Source organism: Seriola aureovittata, chromosome 1, assembly GCF_021018895.1.
Source record: "Seriola aureovittata isolate HTS-2021-v1 ecotype China chromosome 1, ASM2101889v1, whole genome shotgun sequence".
In the NCBI taxonomy this organism is placed as follows: Eukaryota; Metazoa; Chordata; class Actinopteri; order Carangiformes; family Carangidae; genus Seriola; species Seriola aureovittata.
The window spans coordinates 19,792,899-19,814,089 of NC_079364.1; the positions used below are offsets into that span (position 1 = coordinate 19,792,899).

General features: G+C 40.3%; 2 protein-coding genes across 2 annotated transcripts; both read left to right on the forward strand.

Moving 5' to 3' along the window:
* The first annotated feature begins 4,930 nt into the window (after positions 1 to 4,930).
* LOC130170516 (zinc finger protein 892-like) lies at positions 4,931 to 7,612 on the forward strand. The gene is made up of 2 exons (XM_056377854.1): positions 4,931 to 5,153; positions 6,333 to 7,612. The coding sequence occupies exons 1-2, from the start codon at positions 4,991 to 4,993 to the stop codon at positions 7,280 to 7,282; spliced, it is 1,113 nt and encodes a 370-aa protein (XP_056233829.1). The 5' UTR covers positions 4,931 to 4,990; the 3' UTR covers positions 7,283 to 7,612.
* Positions 7,613 to 8,659: 1,047 nt separating this feature from the next.
* On the forward strand, positions 8,660 to 21,145 carry dna2 (DNA replication helicase/nuclease 2). Its single transcript, XM_056383718.1, has 26 exons — positions 8,660 to 8,758; positions 8,917 to 8,982; positions 9,819 to 9,875; positions 10,250 to 11,180; positions 11,483 to 11,591; positions 11,940 to 12,089; positions 12,687 to 12,870; positions 13,438 to 13,586; positions 13,747 to 13,869; positions 14,165 to 14,411; positions 14,535 to 14,649; positions 15,062 to 15,218; positions 15,412 to 15,603; positions 15,831 to 16,073; positions 16,210 to 16,323; positions 16,947 to 17,056; positions 17,216 to 17,325; positions 17,495 to 17,623; positions 17,908 to 18,000; positions 18,217 to 18,410; positions 18,648 to 18,737; positions 19,001 to 19,214; positions 19,549 to 19,638; positions 19,771 to 19,956; positions 20,105 to 20,251; positions 20,391 to 21,145. Exons 2-26 carry the CDS (start codon positions 8,953 to 8,955, stop codon positions 20,442 to 20,444), a joined length of 4,218 nt encoding a protein of 1,405 aa, XP_056239693.1. The 5' UTR covers positions 8,660 to 8,758; positions 8,917 to 8,952; the 3' UTR covers positions 20,445 to 21,145.
* The last annotated feature ends 46 nt before the right edge of the window (positions 21,146 to 21,191 follow it).

The following is a 21,191-nucleotide window of genomic DNA, read 5'->3' on the forward strand; positions in this document are numbered from 1 at the left end:
TCAAAATCATGAAATTGGTCTGAAATTTTGTCTTTTTTACCAGCAATATCAACATTTCCTGCTTGACATTTATAATGCAGGCTGGCTGGCTCATGTGGCTCCTGATGAAATGGGGAGGTTCAGACTGTTCAGTTCCATCAGTGGTAATGTTAATAATTTTGTGATGAAAATTAATGGACAAGAATTACCATTAATATCCTTCTGGTGGTTGGTGGGACATCCATTAAGAGCCCACTAGGATTTAATTAGCAATGTCAAGGCAACACAAGGACTCACCGGTCACTTCACTCTCATCTGGTGTGTCATTCTTCTGTCCCTGTTGTCAAAGAAATCCCCATGTGGAGAAGAATAATCTTACTGGGGAAGAGTACAAATTTGTGTCAGACGACCTTACACCCCTCCTCCCCTCCTTTGTCTGTCTATCACACAATTTTAAAGATTTTCTTTTCATCTTTTAATCCATCAGTCTCTCAATTACATGATTAAAACTTCAAACACATGAAGCCACTTTCCTTAATAAAAGGCAGACATGTGCCAAAAGTATATTGAAGTTTACGTGCCAGAGGTTTACATCACTCAATTTACTGAGAAGCAGAATCAGAGTCAGACAGCAGCAGAGCCAGGAAGGACAAATTTAAACCTTAGTTGCATTTCACAATTACCTGTATCAAAGAAGTGCTCTTGGTTTTTTCTGGGAATATTTTTGTATTTCTTTGAAATGTAATGTTGCAATGTTGGTTAGGAAAGAGTTTTTGCAATGTGATTTTAAAAGATTTTGAAATATATGTTAATGGCTAATAGTGCATATATATGCAAAACATTTTTGTCAGGGTTTGACCAAAAAAAAAAAAAACATCAAAGAGACAAAATAAAAGCTTTTTTTCAGTTTGGCCCCATGGAGTTAAAGTTGTGCCAGTCTTTGATGAACTACATCGAGTGCTTAATGAGCAACACATGCTTGTGCATATCAAAAAGCTTGATCATTAACATGTAGGAAGAGATCGAAAGGTCGATTTATTTAGGTATCCAGGTGATTTGCTTTGCCACTAATGAGTCTAACAAAGACCAATTACCTCTCTGTCTTTGCCTCTGTCTCCCTTTTCTTGCTTTCATTCTCTAAATTTTGCTGTGACCTTTATAAAAAAGAAAGAAAGGAAAACATCTAAGGCCTTGACAAAATGAAATAGTAAAGCGAAGGGAAATGAATGAATGAATGAATCAGTCAGTCAGTCAGTGGAGTGACTGGGTCAGATTGTGTTAACATGTAGTGAACACCAGAGTTTACTGTGAGTGATCCTCATCCCAGAGCTGTAGCTCCTTGATAAATGCATCATGGAGGTTCACAGTCAGCGTGGCGTACACATTGATCCTGTAATCCCTGTGAGCTGCTGCACCCACACTTTGACAACATATCAGAGCTTCAGCAGCAGTGACCAGACAGCTCAAGTCAAACTCTATATTAGTTCTGCGACCTCTGCAAGCCACAACTTTGAATCAAAGTATGACTGACTCCTTTGGAGCAATAATCTTTTCATATGCGACAGAGTAAAGCAATAAAAAGATGGATTGTGTCATCTTGTTTCTTCCTGTTATGTTTCATTGTCTCTTTATTACAGTCATTAAATACAATGAACCTACCAAACAAAAGCAGATAGATGTGATTATCTTCAGTGTGTGCTGCGATTACAGCATTTCTTTCAAATCTATATTTGATAATTGGGCTAATTAGGGTCACCTAGCGAAGACAACATTCTGATCATTACTTTGTATGACATCCATGTTAGCACCATGATCTTTCCTTTGTTTTCAGTATTGCCAATTGAATCAACTCATGACACTCCAGCTAGTCGAGTATTATATTATACAGTGTATTCTATAGATGAACCTCCATACTTCAGTCAGCATCCAAGAAACAGCTAGTTTTATTTTTAAGTCACTGACATGAGCAGTTTGAGGTGTTAGGAGACAACAGCTGATAATAAACACCTGGTGTGTCAGCTGCTCAGTTATATGCCGATGATGTGACTGGACTAAATTGTTGGTAAATGGGCAGTAACTGTGTTGTTTTCTGGAGGAAGTCTTTTACAGTTTTGTACTAACAGGAAATTAGGTGTGGTATCCTTCCACCTGCAACTCTGTGCTACTTTATGCCAAGAGTGAACAACGTGTTTCTTCCAAAGATTTGTTTTGATTTAATATTTTTGAGATCTTTCTCAGGCTGTCGCACAATCATCTGTAACCAGGTCTAATGTTTTCCAGCTGTGAGATGCTCATATATCATGAGCCCACTTAAAAATCTAGTGGCATTGAATTATTTTTTCCCCTTTTTCAGTCCGACTTCAAGATAAAAATCAAACCCTGCTTACAATAAGTATGTATTGATTATTGATTCCAGAGAAGAAACAATGAGAGCAACCTGATCAGAATGAAAGGAATGTAAGCCGAACAGTACAGCTGTGTTGCACTCACTGTACTCTGTGGTGCAATGAAAGGACTAGTCCAATTTTGTGACAGTATGATAATGGCTTTACAGCTCTTCGTTAGACATCTAACGTAGATGTCTAAGAGGAAATTACCATGGTGAATTACATCTCAGGAGTTTGTCAGCTGCAATTAGAGGGATTATAATTGCGAGCATTCTGGCATGAATTGAACTCTTGAAGTGAACGGAAAAAAATCTAATAGACTGGACCTTGTGAAGATCCCTCAAGTGCAACGTGAGGGAGATTAAACACCTGAAATGCTATAAATGGCACATGGATGTTTTCTTGCTCATGTTAACAGCAATACAATAGCAGTAAAGAAGAATGAAAGCAAAGCCTCAAGTTGTTGCTAAGTGTTTGATTGACAGCTGGATCTGCAGGGGAGAGAAAATTACATTTACACATTACCCACAATTACCTACAGATGATACAGTTCACTTCATATCATTGATCTCTATTTACCACAAGCTAAAAGAAAATTATGAGTTATTATCTTCTTTGTCCTAAGACTATTTTTCAAGTGTTTATACTGTACCTGTTCACAGTATATGGTAAACACACATGACTCAGTGTCAGGATGTGTGTATCAGTGTGCACACACCAGAAATAGTCACAGGTGCCACCTGTGAGCATATTCACTTTAGAAGCTAAAATTTACTCTTCCTTTTTTCCGTTTGATTTGAAGCTGAGGACACAAACCAGATGCAAAGCTCTATATTACTGCGGCAAAAAGCAAAATAAAAAAGCATTTTAATTTGAGCTGTACTTTGGGAGCAAAGAGACAGAGGTGTGGGGTCTGTGCAGAGTGAGCTGGTATAGAAGCATCTGTCATGTTGGCATGTAAAGTTTACATGACGCCTGACCTAATGTCTGATCTGCTGTGTGTGTGTGTGGGGCCCCCACTGGTATGTTATTGTCTGACCATACACACACAGTGAACTTTAATCCTCACATCTCAACTAACAATACCATGAATGGTATTTCTGGTATTTTTCAAAAGCCTGATGGGCTGATGCAAAGGAATAAGTCTATAGGAAAACGGACAGTAAAAATAATGTATAGATAAAGTAGCAGAAATGTTCAAGTATATGATGGGAGTAATGAAAAAAATCAAAATAATCATCAAAATCTAATTATTAAAATTAAAAAGATGACATTTTCAAAAGTAAATCAGTATAACTTGTTGTATATTTTATGTTAGAAGATAATCATCAATACTTGACAAGCATTATGCTTACCGGAAAGAGGATAAGTTGATGACCCAGGAGGTTTGAGTAGATGAGTGCAACTGAAAAATGAGGGGGGATAAATCTGATGGATACCACCACCCGCTGGCTGCAGCTGTGACTGAGGCAAATGTCACTCACAACAATAAAAGCATTGGCATTTTAAAGTAAAGGTACTCAAGTGTCTTCAAAATTAGCTCAAGGTTTACCAGGATATCTGCTGTCACCTCCTGGTCAGCAACTGCAAATACAAGCTGCACTGGTTTATTGTAACCAAGCTTTATATTTAGATAGACAGATAGATAGATAGGTGGGTCGTTTCATAAAAATAAAACAGTCCTGAATTTGTTAACTGTTTTAGTTTCTCAAATTTTCCACATTCATCCTAAACTGCAAAGTGAATATAGTTTCAACATAACCTGATATAAACTGGCAAACCTACTGTTGAAAACAAGATTTTTACAAGTGCATCTTCCTCATTGACCACTGGGTGGCAGCAAAGCTCCATCATGCAGAGGGACTGGGTCCATTGTGTGCCTCAGAGTCTGTCAGCAGCCTGTGTTGCCATGTCCGTTTGCTTTTAGCGACTTTGCTTTTCCACAGTGTTGATTCGGCTGCTTCTGGCAGTTTCCTTGGACACGTTTAGCGCATATTTATCGTCTTAAATTATCTTCGCGTTATCTCGCCTTCTGTCTGTATAACAGAGCTGAATGCATCACAGATAAAACTGTTAATCAGCCTGATTCTCTGTTTCTTTGACACACACCGAAGCACAGAGGATATCACTTTGGCTACTTATTGACATACGTGAATAATTATTAGCCTATGTGAACTAAATTACATAAATAAATCCAGTTGTTCCGAGATTTGTTGGCAAATAAAATAAAATAGAATTTCATTTTAATTGCCATAACGTATGCATGTTGTATTATGTTTTAATTAAAATAATAAATAATTAAATAAAGTTATATAATGGTATCCTTGATGTTTACCTTTAAAAAAAAAAGTCTTCATTTGAAACACATAGCTAAACCAGCATAAACCTCAGATTCGCACTGGCTCGTTCATTATAACATAATAATTATAAAAAGAAGTTTACTCTAATTAAAGTTTGTGCCTGACCATTAATCCCATTGCATTTCAAAGGGATGGTGATGGTGTTTATCTTTTTACCTCTTACAAACAATTTTTCTCGCGATATTTGGCAACCCAGCGAGCAGGCAGTCTACAGCTGTCAGCCCGTCAAAACACGGACTGGAGGCTCATCTGTCTCCCGCGGAAATGTTCAAAACAGAACAACTAAAAGCTTTGGTCAACGAGCGACTGAAGGCAGCTGCGGAGGAAATATTCAGCCTGTTTGAACAAACTATTAAAGACTATGAGGACGAAGTTTTCCGCTCACAACAGCAGATCGACAAACAACGCAGGCGTGCGGGGTGGAAAGGTAACGGGGGGACGGACTCAGGTTAACTTTAACATTCACACCACTAAGCCGGGGAGTCGGACACTTTAACCTTGTTAATGTCTGATCAAATGCATCACAACCTCCAGTCTTCCGGGCCACTCCTAACACTCAGTCCGTTACACAGGAGATAGAAAGTAGCGCCATTTTGCATCCCTGAGTGTATCAGGAAGGGGGATGCAAAATGGCTGGCTATACAGTATGCCACATTAATGAGCAGGTATTTCCCCTGGCATGCTTTTAAGTAGAGCAAGTAAAAGCAGACTTCAGCTCATCTGCTCTTCCCATCTGAACTATTAGGACTTGAAAGGAAGAAGGCGAAGGATGTGCTCTTTATTGCAAATGTTCAGATTCAATTTAAACTGCAGTACCCATATTATTATGTTATAGTTTTGGATTATGTTTAATCTGAGTCTACTACTGGTGTTTGTAAATTTGCCCTTTGATACAGATGGACAAATATGACAGTTTCTTCAATGACTTTCTTGTTCAAATGGAGTGTGATGTGAATCTTCCCATATAACAGGAAGTGAAAATAACAGAAAATCTAATTATCACCCAAACTGCCAGGTGTGAAATTTTGTGAGAGCTTCATTTTAACTTGTTGTCATTGAGCAGCTGCGGTTTGAAAATGCAGACAGATATTATAACCTTTGTTTTTACATCAAAATAAGCCCTGTGAGTCTCATACAGAGACAAATCTACAAGCAACAAGCAAACACAGGCACTTTTACCACGTCTATCCGTCATAGTCCCAGCTGCATCAGAACAATATTGCTGTGAGTGCTGTAATGAAGCTGACTTCTTGGCTCTAAGTACATTTTAGATATCATTGCATTTGTAAGTTGATCAGCATTGTTTGTGTACTTTTTTGTTTGCAAAGACACAATCGCAAAGCAGACTTTTTCATTTTAAGAATGAGCAGCTATTAAAAGACAAGCACCATTACACCTGCTGTTGTCTTGTGCAAAGAAAGACTTACACTTACAGTGTAGCTGTTCCCATCTTTTCCCCTACACATTGTGCCATAACTACACATCATAAAACATTTCAACGTGCTGTCTGTCTGGTTTAGCTCTGTTTTAAACATACATACAAATCAGAATGTGTTTTGATCAACCTAAAGCCTAAATTCATTTTCTCCTATGTGGTACTATCCAGCCCCCGTGCAGCTCTCTGTGCAGGAAGAGGACATCCCCTCCAAGCAGGGGTCCTGTGAGAAGAAGACTGACCCGGGTGAGGAAGAACAGGAGCCCCTGCATATTAAAGAGGAACAGGAGGACGAACTGTGGGCCGCTCAGGCAGGTGAAAAGCAGGAGGAGGCTGATACCAAAGAGACTATGTTCAATATAATTTATGTGCAGAGAAGCGATGAAGATGGAAGACAGTCACCATATCAGAACCAAGAAGTTGAAAATAAAGGGGACCCTTTGCCCAGCAGCTCATCTGAACATTTGACAGCAGAACCTGCCAGAGAAGGGGCGTCAGAGCCGACCAGTGACTGTCAGATGAGTGGAGACAGTGATGATGAATGGATACACAGTGGGGGACTTCACTCAGGTATTAAGAAACCACAGCGAGCTGGTGAGACACTAGACAGACCGTACACCTGCAGCGTTTGCAACAAGAATTTCAGGATTAAATCCATTCTGACTCGCCACATGAAGACACACACAGGAGAAAAACCTTACAGCTGCAGTGTTTGTGGCAAAAGCTTCATCCAGCGCTCCTATCTGCAGACTCACATGAACTCTCACTCTGGACAGAAACCGTACACGTGTAATTTCTGTGGCAGAGGATTCACACAGGTTGGAAACATGAACGCTCACATACGAATCCACACGGGAGAGAAACCTCACAGCTGTGCTGACTGTGGTAAAAGTTTTAGAGAGAAAGCAGACCTTGTCAAGCACACAATAATACACACTGGCGAGAAACCATACACTTGCACTGTATGTAATATGAAATTCAGCGCTCAGTCCAATCTAACACGCCACATGAAGACTCATTCAGGGGAGAGGCCGTACAGTTGTGCTGCCTGTGGGAAAAGATTCATTCGTCGATCACATTTAATCATTCATATGAAGACTCATGCAGGAGACAACTCATGAAACGAAGCGAAAATTATACCTGTTATTTATTTGATTATTTCCAGTGTAGAGCAATGCAGTGCTCCACTCTACAAACACATATAATCATCTTTCAGTTTGTTACAGTGGACATGGACTCGCATTAGAGGAGTAAAGTGAATAACAAAAACCTCTTTCCTCAGAATCATCATGTTTCATTCTGCTTGTAGTAATCCTTCAGTTTGTTAGTAGATGCTCTTTGTGCTTTCATTGGATGATGGTTTTCAGTTACACAACTGTTTAAAAACTCCTTTAAAATGTCGATTGCCTTTGTCTGTCCAAAGTGTAATAATAAATGATAATGTTATTGCACTTTTAAGTCTCACAATTTCCTTCAGGTAAACAGATCAAATTAACATCATATAGCAATGCAAGCAGCTCTGTGATGCTTTGAGCTAAATGCTAACATTTAGCACGCTGACATACTCACAAGTGACAATGTTAACATGTTGGTGTTTAGCAGGTATAATGTTTACCATGTCCACTATCTTAGTTTATTGCTAATTTTCTTATTAACTCTAAACACAAAGTGCAACTGAGACTGATGGGAATGACATTAGTTTATTTTTTTATAAACCAAAATACTGGACAAATTCAAATTTTGACCTGATGATGTTGTGAGGTGAGGGTCACCAAAATTATTAGTCCTTACATACCCAACAACCTATCTGAGGCAATAAGGGTAGTTTACACTGTATATTAAACCTGAACAGCACAACACATACATTTATAAAAATGCAATAACTTCCTAAAGCTCCAATCATGCTTTAGTACTTAAATGTTCTACTATAATACCAGTCTGGATGTTGCTGAAAGAACCTCAGCAAGCTTAATGTAGAAGCAGTGTAAGTTCTCAAACTCTGATCAATACTAAATACTCTGGCTGTCTAAATATTTTGGGTTTATTTTCTTTGTATACTACCGTGTTTATTTCTATACATTTTAACTAGTGTGATAGAAAAAAAACCCAGTAAGACAACTTTGAGATAAGACTTTTATGAGATTTTTTTCATTTTTCAGACAGAAGTGTTGGACAATAACTAAGTGCATTTACTCAAGTAAGTTTACATTTGATTTACTTACTGAGCATTTTCTTTTCTTTTGCACAGTAGCTTATGGTATATCACTCACAGGTGCCATTTTTGTGTATTCAGTACTTTTAGTTTTAATACTTTGATTATACTTTGATACTATGATTTTTGACTCAGTTTGCATTTTTAACTAACTGCATTATAGATCCATAAAACCTCCAACAGAAGGACAAAAAAAAAAAACAGTTTTTGGCGGAACTGCACTCGACGTCATTTCCGTTCCGCGAAACAGAAATTTTGGCGCCCCGGATTTTTAAACAGCTAAAAACACAGAGGGAGACAACTGAAAGATGATGAAGAAGAAGACTACAAACGTCGAACCAGCTCGGCAGTTTTAACGGAAAACATCCCTGGCTCAGGCCGGCAGGTCAGTGAGTAATCCCCCGGTTCTGGAGACGTAGAGTCGGTAGAAATGAAGATAAATAAGCTCTGGTCCTGTAGCTGAACCTTGTGCGGTTAGCCTCCTGTTACAGTCGGTCCGTTCGTTAAAAACATACTGCTAATAACAGCTCATTCAACACACAGATACACACACCTGCCTGCGGTCTAATCAGAGGCACCATGAACAGGACCAAGCTGAAGAAAACCAAGGTGAGCAGAGCCTCCATGTAACAATGCAGCCATTTTTCTGTCTTTAGTTTTTCTCTCTGGGCAACAAAAATAAAGGACATCAGACACAGAAAGGACGTTATTCACAGATTTATATGTAAACAACAAAACGTTTCACCCATTTTAGGTCCTCAGTAGCTTACCAGTTGTTATAGTTGTATGTGAAACAGTGGTGAGGGAAGTCCCTGAAGTACCAGCATCACACTGGTAAAATACTACTACTACTACTACTACTACTACTACTACTACTACTACTACTAGGCCCGTATGAGTGTTATATTGTTCCATAATTATACTTTATGATTATAAGAGATTGATATTAGTGGTTCATTAATGTGTAACTGTAAGTCAATGAAAAGTTATTATTACGTTTGAGAAGCTAAAACCATGAAATGTTTGGTATTTTCTCATGAAAAAATGACTCAGATAATTCATTAATTATAAAAAGAGATCACTTTTTTTTCGATGATCAACTAATCAATTATTCGACTGTGAGTGTTTCAGCTCTAATTTTACACATTACTGGGAGTTTACTGGCAGGAGAGCAAGAGACTACTGGACAGCTGTCCACTAGTGATAAAGTTGGACCAACCACTCCTTCACTGGAGCTGCTCAGTCTGTATTGTCTAAATTAACAGGGGTGATTTATCGCTGTTACCAGGATCAGCTATTGATCACTGGGTGTGAAGCTTTGGTACCTAAAGATTTTTTCTACAGTCTAAAATGTCACATTTTTTTTAACGTGCTGTCTTTTTGGACAACAAACAAATGGTGCTGATGAAATGTTGGTACATGTTTGTTTGTGTGGTTTCTGACAGGTGACTCTAGGAGGACAGAAGAACATCTCATCCTTCTTCTCCTCTCAAAACCAAAAGGTAAATAGGATTTTTTTTCCCTTTTTTAGTTGTTTCTCTTTATGCTGCTTTTTCTTTGTTTTCTTCTAGGTTTTGACAGGTCTGTCGTAATTTCATTTTAATATTAATACTTAATGCCTTTGGTGCTAATCTAGACAGATGGAAGTTTAGAGATAATTGTTAGTAGTGTCCATATAAGAATATCGGGTTTCTGTTGTTTGTTCTTTTAGTTTAGCTTCTTTTTTCTTCAATCTGTTTCTATTCTGCTGTAATACACAGTCGCATTGCTCTGTGACGTAACAAATGTGCTGTGCATAAACCATTTACTAACACTGTTACTGGTATAATTTTCTGGGTTATGTATTGAAATACTCATTTGACCGTGTTGCTTTTAGGATGAGTCACTTTCAAAAAGGTCATCCATCACTGACACTGGATTTGTCAAGACTGAACCTCGGATCAAGGATGGAGAAACTGCTCCACTCGGACTCCACTCCCCCTTAAAGAGGCGTGTCCTTGGGGACCTTGAGAACCTCCTGCCCTCCTCGCCAGATCTTCTCTCCGTGCCAGAGACCCCCAACAGTCAGATCAAGTGTGCCTCCTCCTCCTCCTCTCCCTCCAGAGAGGCAGGTTGTCTCAGTCCCAAGCCCAGCAGAGAGAGGGTGAGCCTGGTGAAGATCGGTCAGCTGTCCCCCATCTGTCTCAGTCCGCGCTCCAAAGGGCTGAGTGTACGGAGATCAGTCACCGATGAGGGAGGAAGAACCAAGAGGGAAGAGGGATGCACTGACTCCCGGAAAAGACTCTTCAGCCCTCCTGAAGAGTCCCACAATGCCAAGAGACCAAGGACTGTGATGAGCCCCACAGGTAGCAACCTAAAAGTAACAAGACCTATGATTGGCCATGGGAAAACACCTTATGTCTCCAGTGACCAGTTAAAGGGTCAGTCTAAGATGTTTGAGGGTCACAGCCGAGGTACAGACGTGGTCTTTAACGACAGCAGAAACACAACAACGTCGCTGAATTCAGTTTCTTGTCACTCTTTGGGGGGGCACAGAAAACATCAGGAAGAGAGAGATGAAGATGACAAAGATTCTGGTTTTACTGTGATAACGAATGGAAACCCACATACTCGTCTGGATGAGGACACTCACACACTTACTGCTCATGTGCACAAACCCAGAGCGCAAACTATCACACCTGCACTGCAGAGAAGTGCAAAGGAGGAGGAGGCCGACCTAAACAAGAAAGAGGCTACAAGAGCAGCCGTGACATCACCGAACGGAGAAGAAGACAATGTGCCACCGTCCAATCAAGAGCAAGCTGCAGGTACACTGACAAATTTGGGATTTTGCTTCCAACTACATGTTTTGTATAAAATTGTGATTGTGCTGTCAAGAACTGCATGTTGGGTTTTTCCAAAGCAAAGTGTGTGACTGTTAAGACATGGTATCATCTACCATGAATGCATCATTTAACACGAAGAAAAAACAAGATTTAAGCTATTTCACGATTTTATAAAATCACAGACTACTGTATATACATTATCTTATCACGACATCTATAATATTATAAACACCGCTCTGATTAACATCCATATCTTCGAATATGTTTGTTTTTATGCAAATCAGGAATGACATCAGCGTGTCCTATGGAAGAGATGGTGGATGAGAGCTGGTTTGCAGAACATATGGATGATAAAGAACGTCGTGTCACAGAAGATAAATTCAAAAACCCCCGGTGAGAAACACATGAGCACGCTGGCTCGAGGTGTTGCCTCAGAGTTTGGTGAGGTTAGGTGATCGTAAGTTTGCCTTAAAGCGAGAGCACATAACTGCTAGGTAGCTTAAGAAGAGTTTAAGCACTTGACTATGAGAGCTGAATAGTTTCTGTGTTAAGAGGAAAATAGCCTCATAGCTGGAGAAATGAGCTGTAAAGTGACGGGAAGTTGATAACTAAACAAATTGCTGTAAATTTCTCTGCAGTACTAATTAATTCACTTAGGTTTACAAAACATATGCACGAAAGATGATTGAAAAAAAGAACCATGGGAATGTATGATGATAACAGTCCCTGCTGTCCCTACAGCAAGGTACCAGACCATGTGATCCTTTCTGGAGGCGTTAACAACCGCTACTGGGTTTTGGATGTGGAGGAGAGGCCTGGTCACAAAACATTGACCATCTCATGCTTCAAAACTCTACATCCAACTGAGACGTGTCTGCTGAGAGATGGATGGTAATGCTGTGTGTTTGGACATCTGTTATTCAGTTCCTTATTTTAATCATAATGTGCATCACATTTTTTCCCCTAAAATTCAGAAATACAGCCCAGATTTATGAATTTTACTGTAAATTTTCAACTTCCACATGTGGAAGAGCAAATATTAAATGCCAGTTAACTTGCAAAGTTTCAGCTTTTCCTACTTTTAATAATAAAAAAATGAGTAATGCATAAAATTCAGTTTGACTTGATGTTTTATTACGCATTAATTACATTAATCAAGTTCAGTGTTTTAGATGAAGTGCATAACATGACAAAATTTGGACAAATTCAATTGGCACTGTATGTCTCTGTTTACATGTACGTATTTATGTTCTCCCCTTGTAGAAGTTTTTCATTTCCATTTTATGTTTAAGTGTTTTCACGTTCATATATGATGTGCTGTTGAATTTGTGGGCGACCACGTATTTGTGCGATAAATTAACCATCTGTGATGATCAGAGACTTTGGGTTTGGTATGTGTATGTACTTATCTTTGCACATAGGCCTTCATTATGTGTATGTGTCTCTGTCTTTATATGTTCATAATGATAATTTCCTGGGTGTTTCCAGGGAGATGACGCCTGTTTGTCGTGGTGATGTGGTGCATCTGGAAGGCCACTCTGATGGTGGGTCCTGGTTAATGGATAGGGAGCAGGGCTTTCTGGTTTTACTGCCTGACAGCCTGATCTCAGGTACCAGCATCTCAAGCTCCATTCGCTGCATGAGGCGTGCAGTACTGGGTGATATGTTTAAGGTAAATACGATTTATAACCTAGAATATATCCTATTTTATCTTGAAATGGATAACGGACAGGGCACGTTGTCGCCACAAAGGCAGTACTTTAACGACAATACATCATAAAATTGTCACACCCAAATACTTTTACATCTGACTGTGTGTTGGCAGAAGTGGTAAATTCAGTTTGTTTTTTAAGTGAGCAGTTGTAGTGCTTAGACAGTCTGTGCAGTATTAAAACATGACAGATTAAATTCCTGTAATAGTTTGTCTACACCATCACACATACAGTATATCATGTTCAGTTGCTATGAATAATCAGCTGAATACCTAACACTTACACAAGGTGTTAATGCAATGGCCCAGCAATAACTTGTACATAGAGTATAGTGAAATTTTCCTTTTGTTCACTACCTCACCAAGGTTTTGATTATTAACTCTGTGGTAATCTTTGAGGCCATAGATTTATGTAGTTGTATTAGATACATTATATTTTCTAGTGTTCATTTTATTTTGTATACACTCACCTGGATAAGACAATGCTATACTCTTTACCTTCTCCTATTGTTTCTGTTCATGATCCAGAGTTTTGACGGTGGCTCAAAGCAGATGCTGAACGGCACCATGGTCCATGAAGTCTTTCAGAGAGCAGCTAGAGCAGAAGATTTTTCTTTGGAGACGCTGTCTAAGCTGGCTGACCAGGCACTGCACAATCCTCAGTACCTGGGAGACATGTAAGACCCATTCAGAATAAAGTATTTGAACAAAGCTGTAAAGACTATAAAGAAACGATAAAAAGCACTGAACAGTTAGTTGTAAATGACATTTTAATCACCTGTTTGCCTGATCTTTGTCTTGTTCAGTTACGTTTGTGTTTTGTCTGTGTCTCTCCAGGTACAGTTTAGGTGTAAGTCAGGAAGAGATGAAGCAGGAACTGCATGATTATCTGCCTTCACTGGAACATTGGGCAAAGGAATATCTCAGCTCCCCAACGCAAAAAGCCATCACTCTCAAAATGTATGTACACACACATACATACACACACAGAGTTACAGATTTGCTAACAAAACTTTATTAGCTCTGCAGTAGCCGCTTGATTGTTTGTGTCCATATTTCAAATCAATCAGTGTAATAAAGGTGCTGTCACATTTTTATTTATCCAAGGTTTTGACTAAAATGCTGTGAAAAGTGAGACTCGTGATACTGAGAATATTTTTGCAAAGTTTAGTGACAGTTTATAAAGTAATTACCAGAGTGAACACAGTTTTGTCAACTGAAAGAGCTGATCATATGTCTGTCTCCATGACTCCAGCCCTAGCAACAGCAGAGCTCCAAGCAGGGATCAGGACTCTGCTGCTGTTGTCACGGTTACAGAGCTGGCAGATATAGAAGAGAACGTGTGGTCACCAAGATTTGGTCTGAAAGGGAAAATTGATGTGACGGCACGGGTTCGAATCCAACGACCCCGAAACGGCGGGCACAGAACCCCGGAGGAGAAGACTCTGCCCCTGGAGCTGAAAACTGGAAGAGAGTCAAACTCGATAGAGCATCGCAGTCAGGTTGGTGGAGCGCAGTGTGTTCAGCAAGGTAGATGCACACATGCAGACTGGTGGGGTCACGTGAACAGGCAAATTTAATAAGACTCACAATTAAGGTTTCAAAATGTGTTTCCATGTGTCTAGGTGATTCTGTACACTCTGATGAGCATGGAGAGATACAACCCTGAGGCTGGCCTCCTGCTTTACCTCAAGACTGGTAACCTGCACCCGGTAGTGGCCAGCCACATGGACCGCAGAGGTACTTTATATCCACATGTGCTTCACCAACCTGCCAGCTGTGATCAATCATGTCACAGTCTAATTTTGTATCATTTAAAATCATGGATTATTTTTCAATTGCACAAAATAAGAAAAAAAAGATCAAAATGCATCTAGAAAGAACCTGCTCACTGACTGTAGTTGTAAAGAGAAAGCTAAATGTTAAACCCTCACCACACACACACACACACACAACACACACACACACACACACACACACACACACCCACCCCAATATTACTTTGCCATTGAAAGTCCCCTTTCAACTAAACTGTAAATTGAGAGTATGACCACAACACGACAACCAAAGAACAGTCTTGTCTCCTTACATGCCTTGACAGCAGCCTCTCCTCCATCACCTTCTTTGCTAATACTCTCTGTGTTTATGTCAGAGCTGCTGAAGCTGAGAAACACACTGGTTCATCACATTCACAACTGTGTGGAGAAAGAAGCGGAGCGGAGCCGCTTGTCTCGACTTCCTGACATCCTGACAAACAGACAAACCTGCCAGTATTGTCCTCAAAGGAGCAACTGTGCTTTATATGAGAGGTAAATCTTTTTAAACTAAATTTGCAGTCATGGAAATCTCAAGCATTAGATTTTTTTTTTTTATGACACTAATAAGCTTTGAAATGGTGACTTTAAATAGTAGTTGAATGGTCTCATTACGCTATGATTCCTTCTCGTTCTGTGTTGTCCTCTTTTCTGACCACTTCCTCTCTTATTTTCCCTCTTTTCTCAGAGCGGTAGATAACAGCTCTCTAGACACCAGCGAGGATGTTGTGCGTGACTTCCTGCAGCAGGAGACAGGTCATCTAACTCCACCACATCTGGGCTATTTTTCCCACTGGTTGCTGCTCTGCTGCCTTGAAGCTGCAACAATGGAGGCCAAGAATGGCCGAAAGCGTGTGTGGCTTCAGACGGTTGAGGAGAGGTAAGAAGTTGTTCAAATTTAGACATGCAAGTTGTCATAGTCTTTGGCCATCACTGAGTGTTCCAGCTGCTGTTGCAAGCCTTCTAGTAAAGTCAAATACAGTATTGGGTATAAAAACCTATGTATAAAACCAGCCCCTTCATACGGTATAAAACACTTTGCAGAATTTAATTAAATTCCACAATCTATGTTCTTTTAGCTCAGTATACTCTGGCTTGTGTTTGTAGTGAGAAGAAAGGGAGCTGTGTGGGGAATTTGCAGCTCAGTTGCCCAGTGATCGTCCAGTCTGAGGGAGTTTTCCTCCATCGCTTCCAGAGAAGTACTGTAGCACCACAGCAGGGTTTGGCTAACAGCGGGCTGGCCAGCAGGGATCGCATCGTTGTTAGCGACCAGGGAGGTCGTCTTGTTGGCTTGGCAACAGGATACCTGTGTGAGGTCAGCAGGACATCGATCAGCTGCACTCTGGACAGGTGAGAACAAATCCATGTATAGCTGCCTTCTGAAGTATATCAGCCCAAAGACAGTTAATTGGGCTTTTCTTTCAGCAGCTGCTCAGTTGAAGTCACTAACTTGATTTGCACCTGTTTTGTTTAACGTGCTTTACAGAGACTTGTCAAAGTTCAGTGATGTGTTGTTTCGACTGGATGGTGATGAAGGTGTGGTGGGCCTCAGTACTCACCTCACCAATCTCTCAAGACTGATGGAAAACTGTCAAGACAGGTGGGTACAATAAGATGAGATGTCAAGTTATAATAGCATAGGATGTAGGTAATAGTGAAACCCAGTAAAACCCGGTTCAGGTCCTGTCCTGGACAGTAGGAGAGGTTGTTGAGATCCGGCTTGAGGGACCAAGTTGTTAAGTAAATTATCAAATAAACTCAGGAACATCGTCTGAAAATTCACAAGAGTAGGATATTTGTTCTTGCAGCAAGGGAACAAGTTACACACCAGAGCTCACAGTGCATATGTTCAAAGGATGCAAGATTCACTCAGAATTTATACACAGAATATGTGAGAGTGACCTTACATTGTTGCTGAAATGAGACAGACACAATAGAGACTCGATTCAGGCCTTATCATAGCTAATGTTTTGGTGTAGTGGCCAGGAGCGCAGCGAAGGTCACTGCGTTCCTCTCTGACAACACCTGTCTTAAAAGTAGACACAATAATGGAAAGTTCTATACAGGATAATACAGTTTCCCTTTAAGATGGTTATGTTTATCATAAAGTATCACAATTTTTCCAACAATTAACTAGGTGACAGTTTAAATAGCCATGTACATTTTATCACTCATCTTTGTTGTGTGTCAAGGAAATTTGTTATTATGTCTGTTCATGTGCAGCGATCGTCTGAGGGAACTGGTTGTTGACCTTCGTCCTCCAGAGTTTATTTCCAACCTCAGTTCTGTTCTTCCCAGAGAGGCCAAGGACACTGTGGCCAACATCCTCAAAGGTGACAAAGCTACTCTGCCTGTCTCATGTGCTTTCTATTGTTCTGTCCTGTATTCAGTTTGGTTCGTCCCATTACTGTGTGGGACAATGTTATAAACGAACAACGTCATGGAAAACCTGTGTAGGGTCAGTTTATGCATTTGTGTGTATATTTGTGTAGGTCTCAACAAACCACAGAAGCAGGCCATGAAGAAAGTGTTGTTATCTAAAGACTACACACTGATTGTTGGCATGCCCGGCACAGGCAAAACCACAACCATCTGCACTCTGGTAAACTCCTAAACATGACCTGTAAACCCATTACCTGACCCATAAATCAGCAATATCTACTCCCTGGAGACCAGAACTCGAACCCTCTCTAACTTCTTTCATGTGTTATCCTCTGCCATTCTCTCTCTCTTTTTTTGCTCCTTTGTCTCTTCTTCACTCTTTCCTCCAGGTTCGCATCCTGCATGCATGTGGGTTCAGTGTGTTGCTGACCAGCTACACCCACTCTGCTGTTGACAACATCCTGCTGAAGCTAAAGCGTTTCAGGGTCGGCTTTCTGCGTCTGGGGCAAGGGCAGAAGGTATGCCATAGTTGATCTCTGTCTCTCTGTGAAGTACTGTTAAAGTACAATAAATACGTTATCACTTGTCCAAATTGTTTTATAACAGTAAATATTAACTGTCATTTTGTATGTATGTATATGTATGTATATATATGTATATGTATATATATATATATATATATATATATATCTGCTTTTTGAAAAAATAAAATAAAGCTGGTAAGCTGGCATGGTAATCCCCCTCCCACTTTCTCTCTCTAACTTGCTTTGATTTCTCTCCTGTTTTCTGACTCGTCCTCCAGGTTCATCCAGACATCCTGCCTTACACAGAGGAAAGTGTCAGGAAGAAGGGCGTTCACACGCTCTCAGAGTTGGAGCAGCTTTATAACAAAGAGGCGAGGAACTATTTTGTGGAATATTCTAATCATAACAGTTTACATACACTACACCCTGAAATCAGCTATTATATAACAGCTATAATATTTTATGCCTGATCTCAGTATTTTCCCTGCTTCAAGACATCTCACTTGTGGATATTGTAACTTATAACATTTAAACAAAACCAGTAAACAGCTTACCATTCAATACCAATCTCGTTTTTCTCTTTCTAGCTGGTAGTGGGAACGACCTGCATGAGCATCAAGCATCCCATTTTCACACGTCGGCGGTTTGATTTCTGCATCGTAGATGAGGCGTCGCAGATCAGCCAGCCTATCTGTCTGGGACCGCTGTTCTACGCCAAGAGATTTGTCCTGGTTGGAGATCACCAACAGCTGCCGCCAATAGTGCAAAACCACGAAGCTAGGTAAACGATGTGCATGTTGATTTGTGTTTCACTCTAGGCTGGGGAAAATGGAAAAACTATTGTCATAAGTAAGTGCAGGTATTGTAGATGTTTGTCTTCATGGCGACACACTATCAGACTTCACGATAAAATGGTTCATTTAAAGGGAAGATTCAACAAGACGTGAATGTGCTGTGTTCAGTTGGTAATTAATGCAAAGTTTAAAGGAACTTTTGTTTTGTTTTTTTTTCACTCCAGGTCGCGTGGAATGGATGAAAGTCTATTTAAGCGACTAGAGCTCCATTGTGAAGCAGTGGTCCAACTCAATGTCCAGTACCGGATGAACAGGTAAACCTACATGAACAGGTAACACTGTATGTTTCTGTTTCATTTGAATGGTCTTGAGGATGAAATCATGACATCAGAAATAATATGAATACATTGGACTTCATTATGAACCTATGATGAAAATAATGATAAAATTTGGATGCACTTTGATCTTTAATACAGTGTGTTAGCTACTTTGGCATGGCAGAGAAAACTTAATTCTATTTAGATGACAACTACAATAGTTTCCCCCCTGTATGATAAACTGTGCTCTCTTTATTCAGACAGATAATGTCTCTCAGTAACTCCCTGATGTACGAGGGCCGGCTGGAGTGTGGATCAGAGAGAACAGCCTCGGCCCTGCTCACCCTGCCTTTCCTGCTTTCTGTCCAGTCGGACCTTAGTTCCTACTCTCAGGCTCATCCGCAGCATGACCTGGCGTGGATACAGGCCACATTGTCACCTAGCAACCCTGTTTGCTTCCTTGATTGCTCAATGGTTGGTTGAATATCGAGAGTACACTTCAAGCAGTAGTGTTTTTTTTAATGTGTTGTGCGTTGAGAGCTGAAATGAGTCAGTTCAAGGTGAAAAGGATTTGGTATTTGAATGGAAGATTAAGATTTTGAATGAAGGTGCTGGTCGTCCCAGCCTTGTGAGGTTTGTAATCTAGCAGTACTGCAAATTGCCTGAGCTTCACGGATTAGTTATGTTATTAATCTTCTTACATCCGTCAGTTTGGAGTTGCAATAAAATATTTTTCGTGTGTTTGGATGTTCTTATAAAATGTTTTTTTTACTCTTTACTTTTTTATGCATTTTTCTTCCTCCTTTAGGTACCAGCACTGGAGTCTGTGGAGCAGGGAGGCGTAAGCAATCACACCGAGGCTGCTCTCGTTCACAAGTTGCTTTCACTGCTGATAAAGGTAAACCAACTGATACTGGTATAATAACAATTCAATACAGTTACACTAGTGGGCGTGAAAAATTGTTTAAAATCAGAGAAATTATCAGTGTAACTACATATTGTACTGACCCCTGCTTATTTCTGTCTCCAGGCAGGGTGTAAGCCCAGTGATATAGGAGTTATCGCTCCCTACAGACAGCAGTTAAAGAGTATCTCTGCTCTGCTGCAGCCCTCTGCTTTCACCGGCGTGGAGGTGAACACAGTGGACAGATACCAAGGACGGGACAAAAGTCTAATTGTGCTTTCTTTCGTCAGGAGCACTGCAGAGGAAGGAAACGTAAGTGTTTTCCTTCCCATCTCCCCTTTTTGACTCTTCTTTCTGCTCTCTTCTCTGTGCCTCTGTCTCTTTATGCATGAACAAGCAAATGAACAACTGAGTGGAAACCTGGCTTAACCCCACCCCCACCCCCCCGGTCCATTCACAGTTAGGAGAGCTGTTGAAGGACTGGCGTAGACTGAATGTAGCCATTACCAGGGCCAAACACAAGTTGCTGATGGTGGGCTCTGCCACGACGCTTCGACGCTACGCACCTGTGGAGAAACTGCTCAACCATCTCCAGCAGGAGAACATGATATCCTTTAGAAGTCTTGAAACTACCACTCAGCATTTCTTCATTTTCAATACATTAGAAGAATTAAGCTTCACATGTAAATTAAAATTGTCTGTTTTCTTCTTCACGTTCTGTGTTTATTCCTGAACCCTTACTTCACATTATCCAGCTCCCGCCAGCTGCCCACAAGGCCTTACCCAGCATGCACCTGTGACAGAAGGCTGTGAAGCCATGATGGTCTCAGATCAACTGCCTGTCTCACATAAGAGCTGACGACGGCTGTGGGGAACTTCAGCAGAGCAGCATTTGAGCACCAGTCTGTTAAAGTACTCCATAATCTTTCTGGAGGTTTAACTGGAGAGATAGGTGACACTGATCAACAAACTAGCACCTGAACAACATCTAGGCTTTGAAGTGAACGCTGCGTCTGATCCACACCACACTATGGCATAAAATTGGTATTTTGGAAATTAGAGCAGTTTGTAACGTTTGTAGACAACAAAATGCTTCACACAAGATAAAATGCTACGGTGATTTCACATGCACCTTTCAACTGAATCTCTCCTCTCACTGACAGATTTTTGCAGTGTGAGATGGTCATGTGCCGTTCTCTAGTATTATTGTAAAAACGTTCATATTGAATTAAGTGGAAAAGACTTAGAAGACCTCATAGGCTGAATCTACAGGCTGAACCTCAACAAGCTTTGTAGAAACCTTTAAGGGTGTGTCTGCTCCTGCTGTTGTTGGTTTATTTTACAAAGTGTGCACAGTATCTGTAATTGTCCTTGCTGTAAAACACTGAAGAATGACAACTTAGGAACTGACCACCTAGTTGCACACAAAAAACTAAATCTGTGGTTAAAACATGCTGAACTGATTCCGTCATAGGTTAAGGTATGAAACATCAAACTAGAACTGTTCACTATTCATAAAGTCTGATATCTATCAAATACCTCTATCA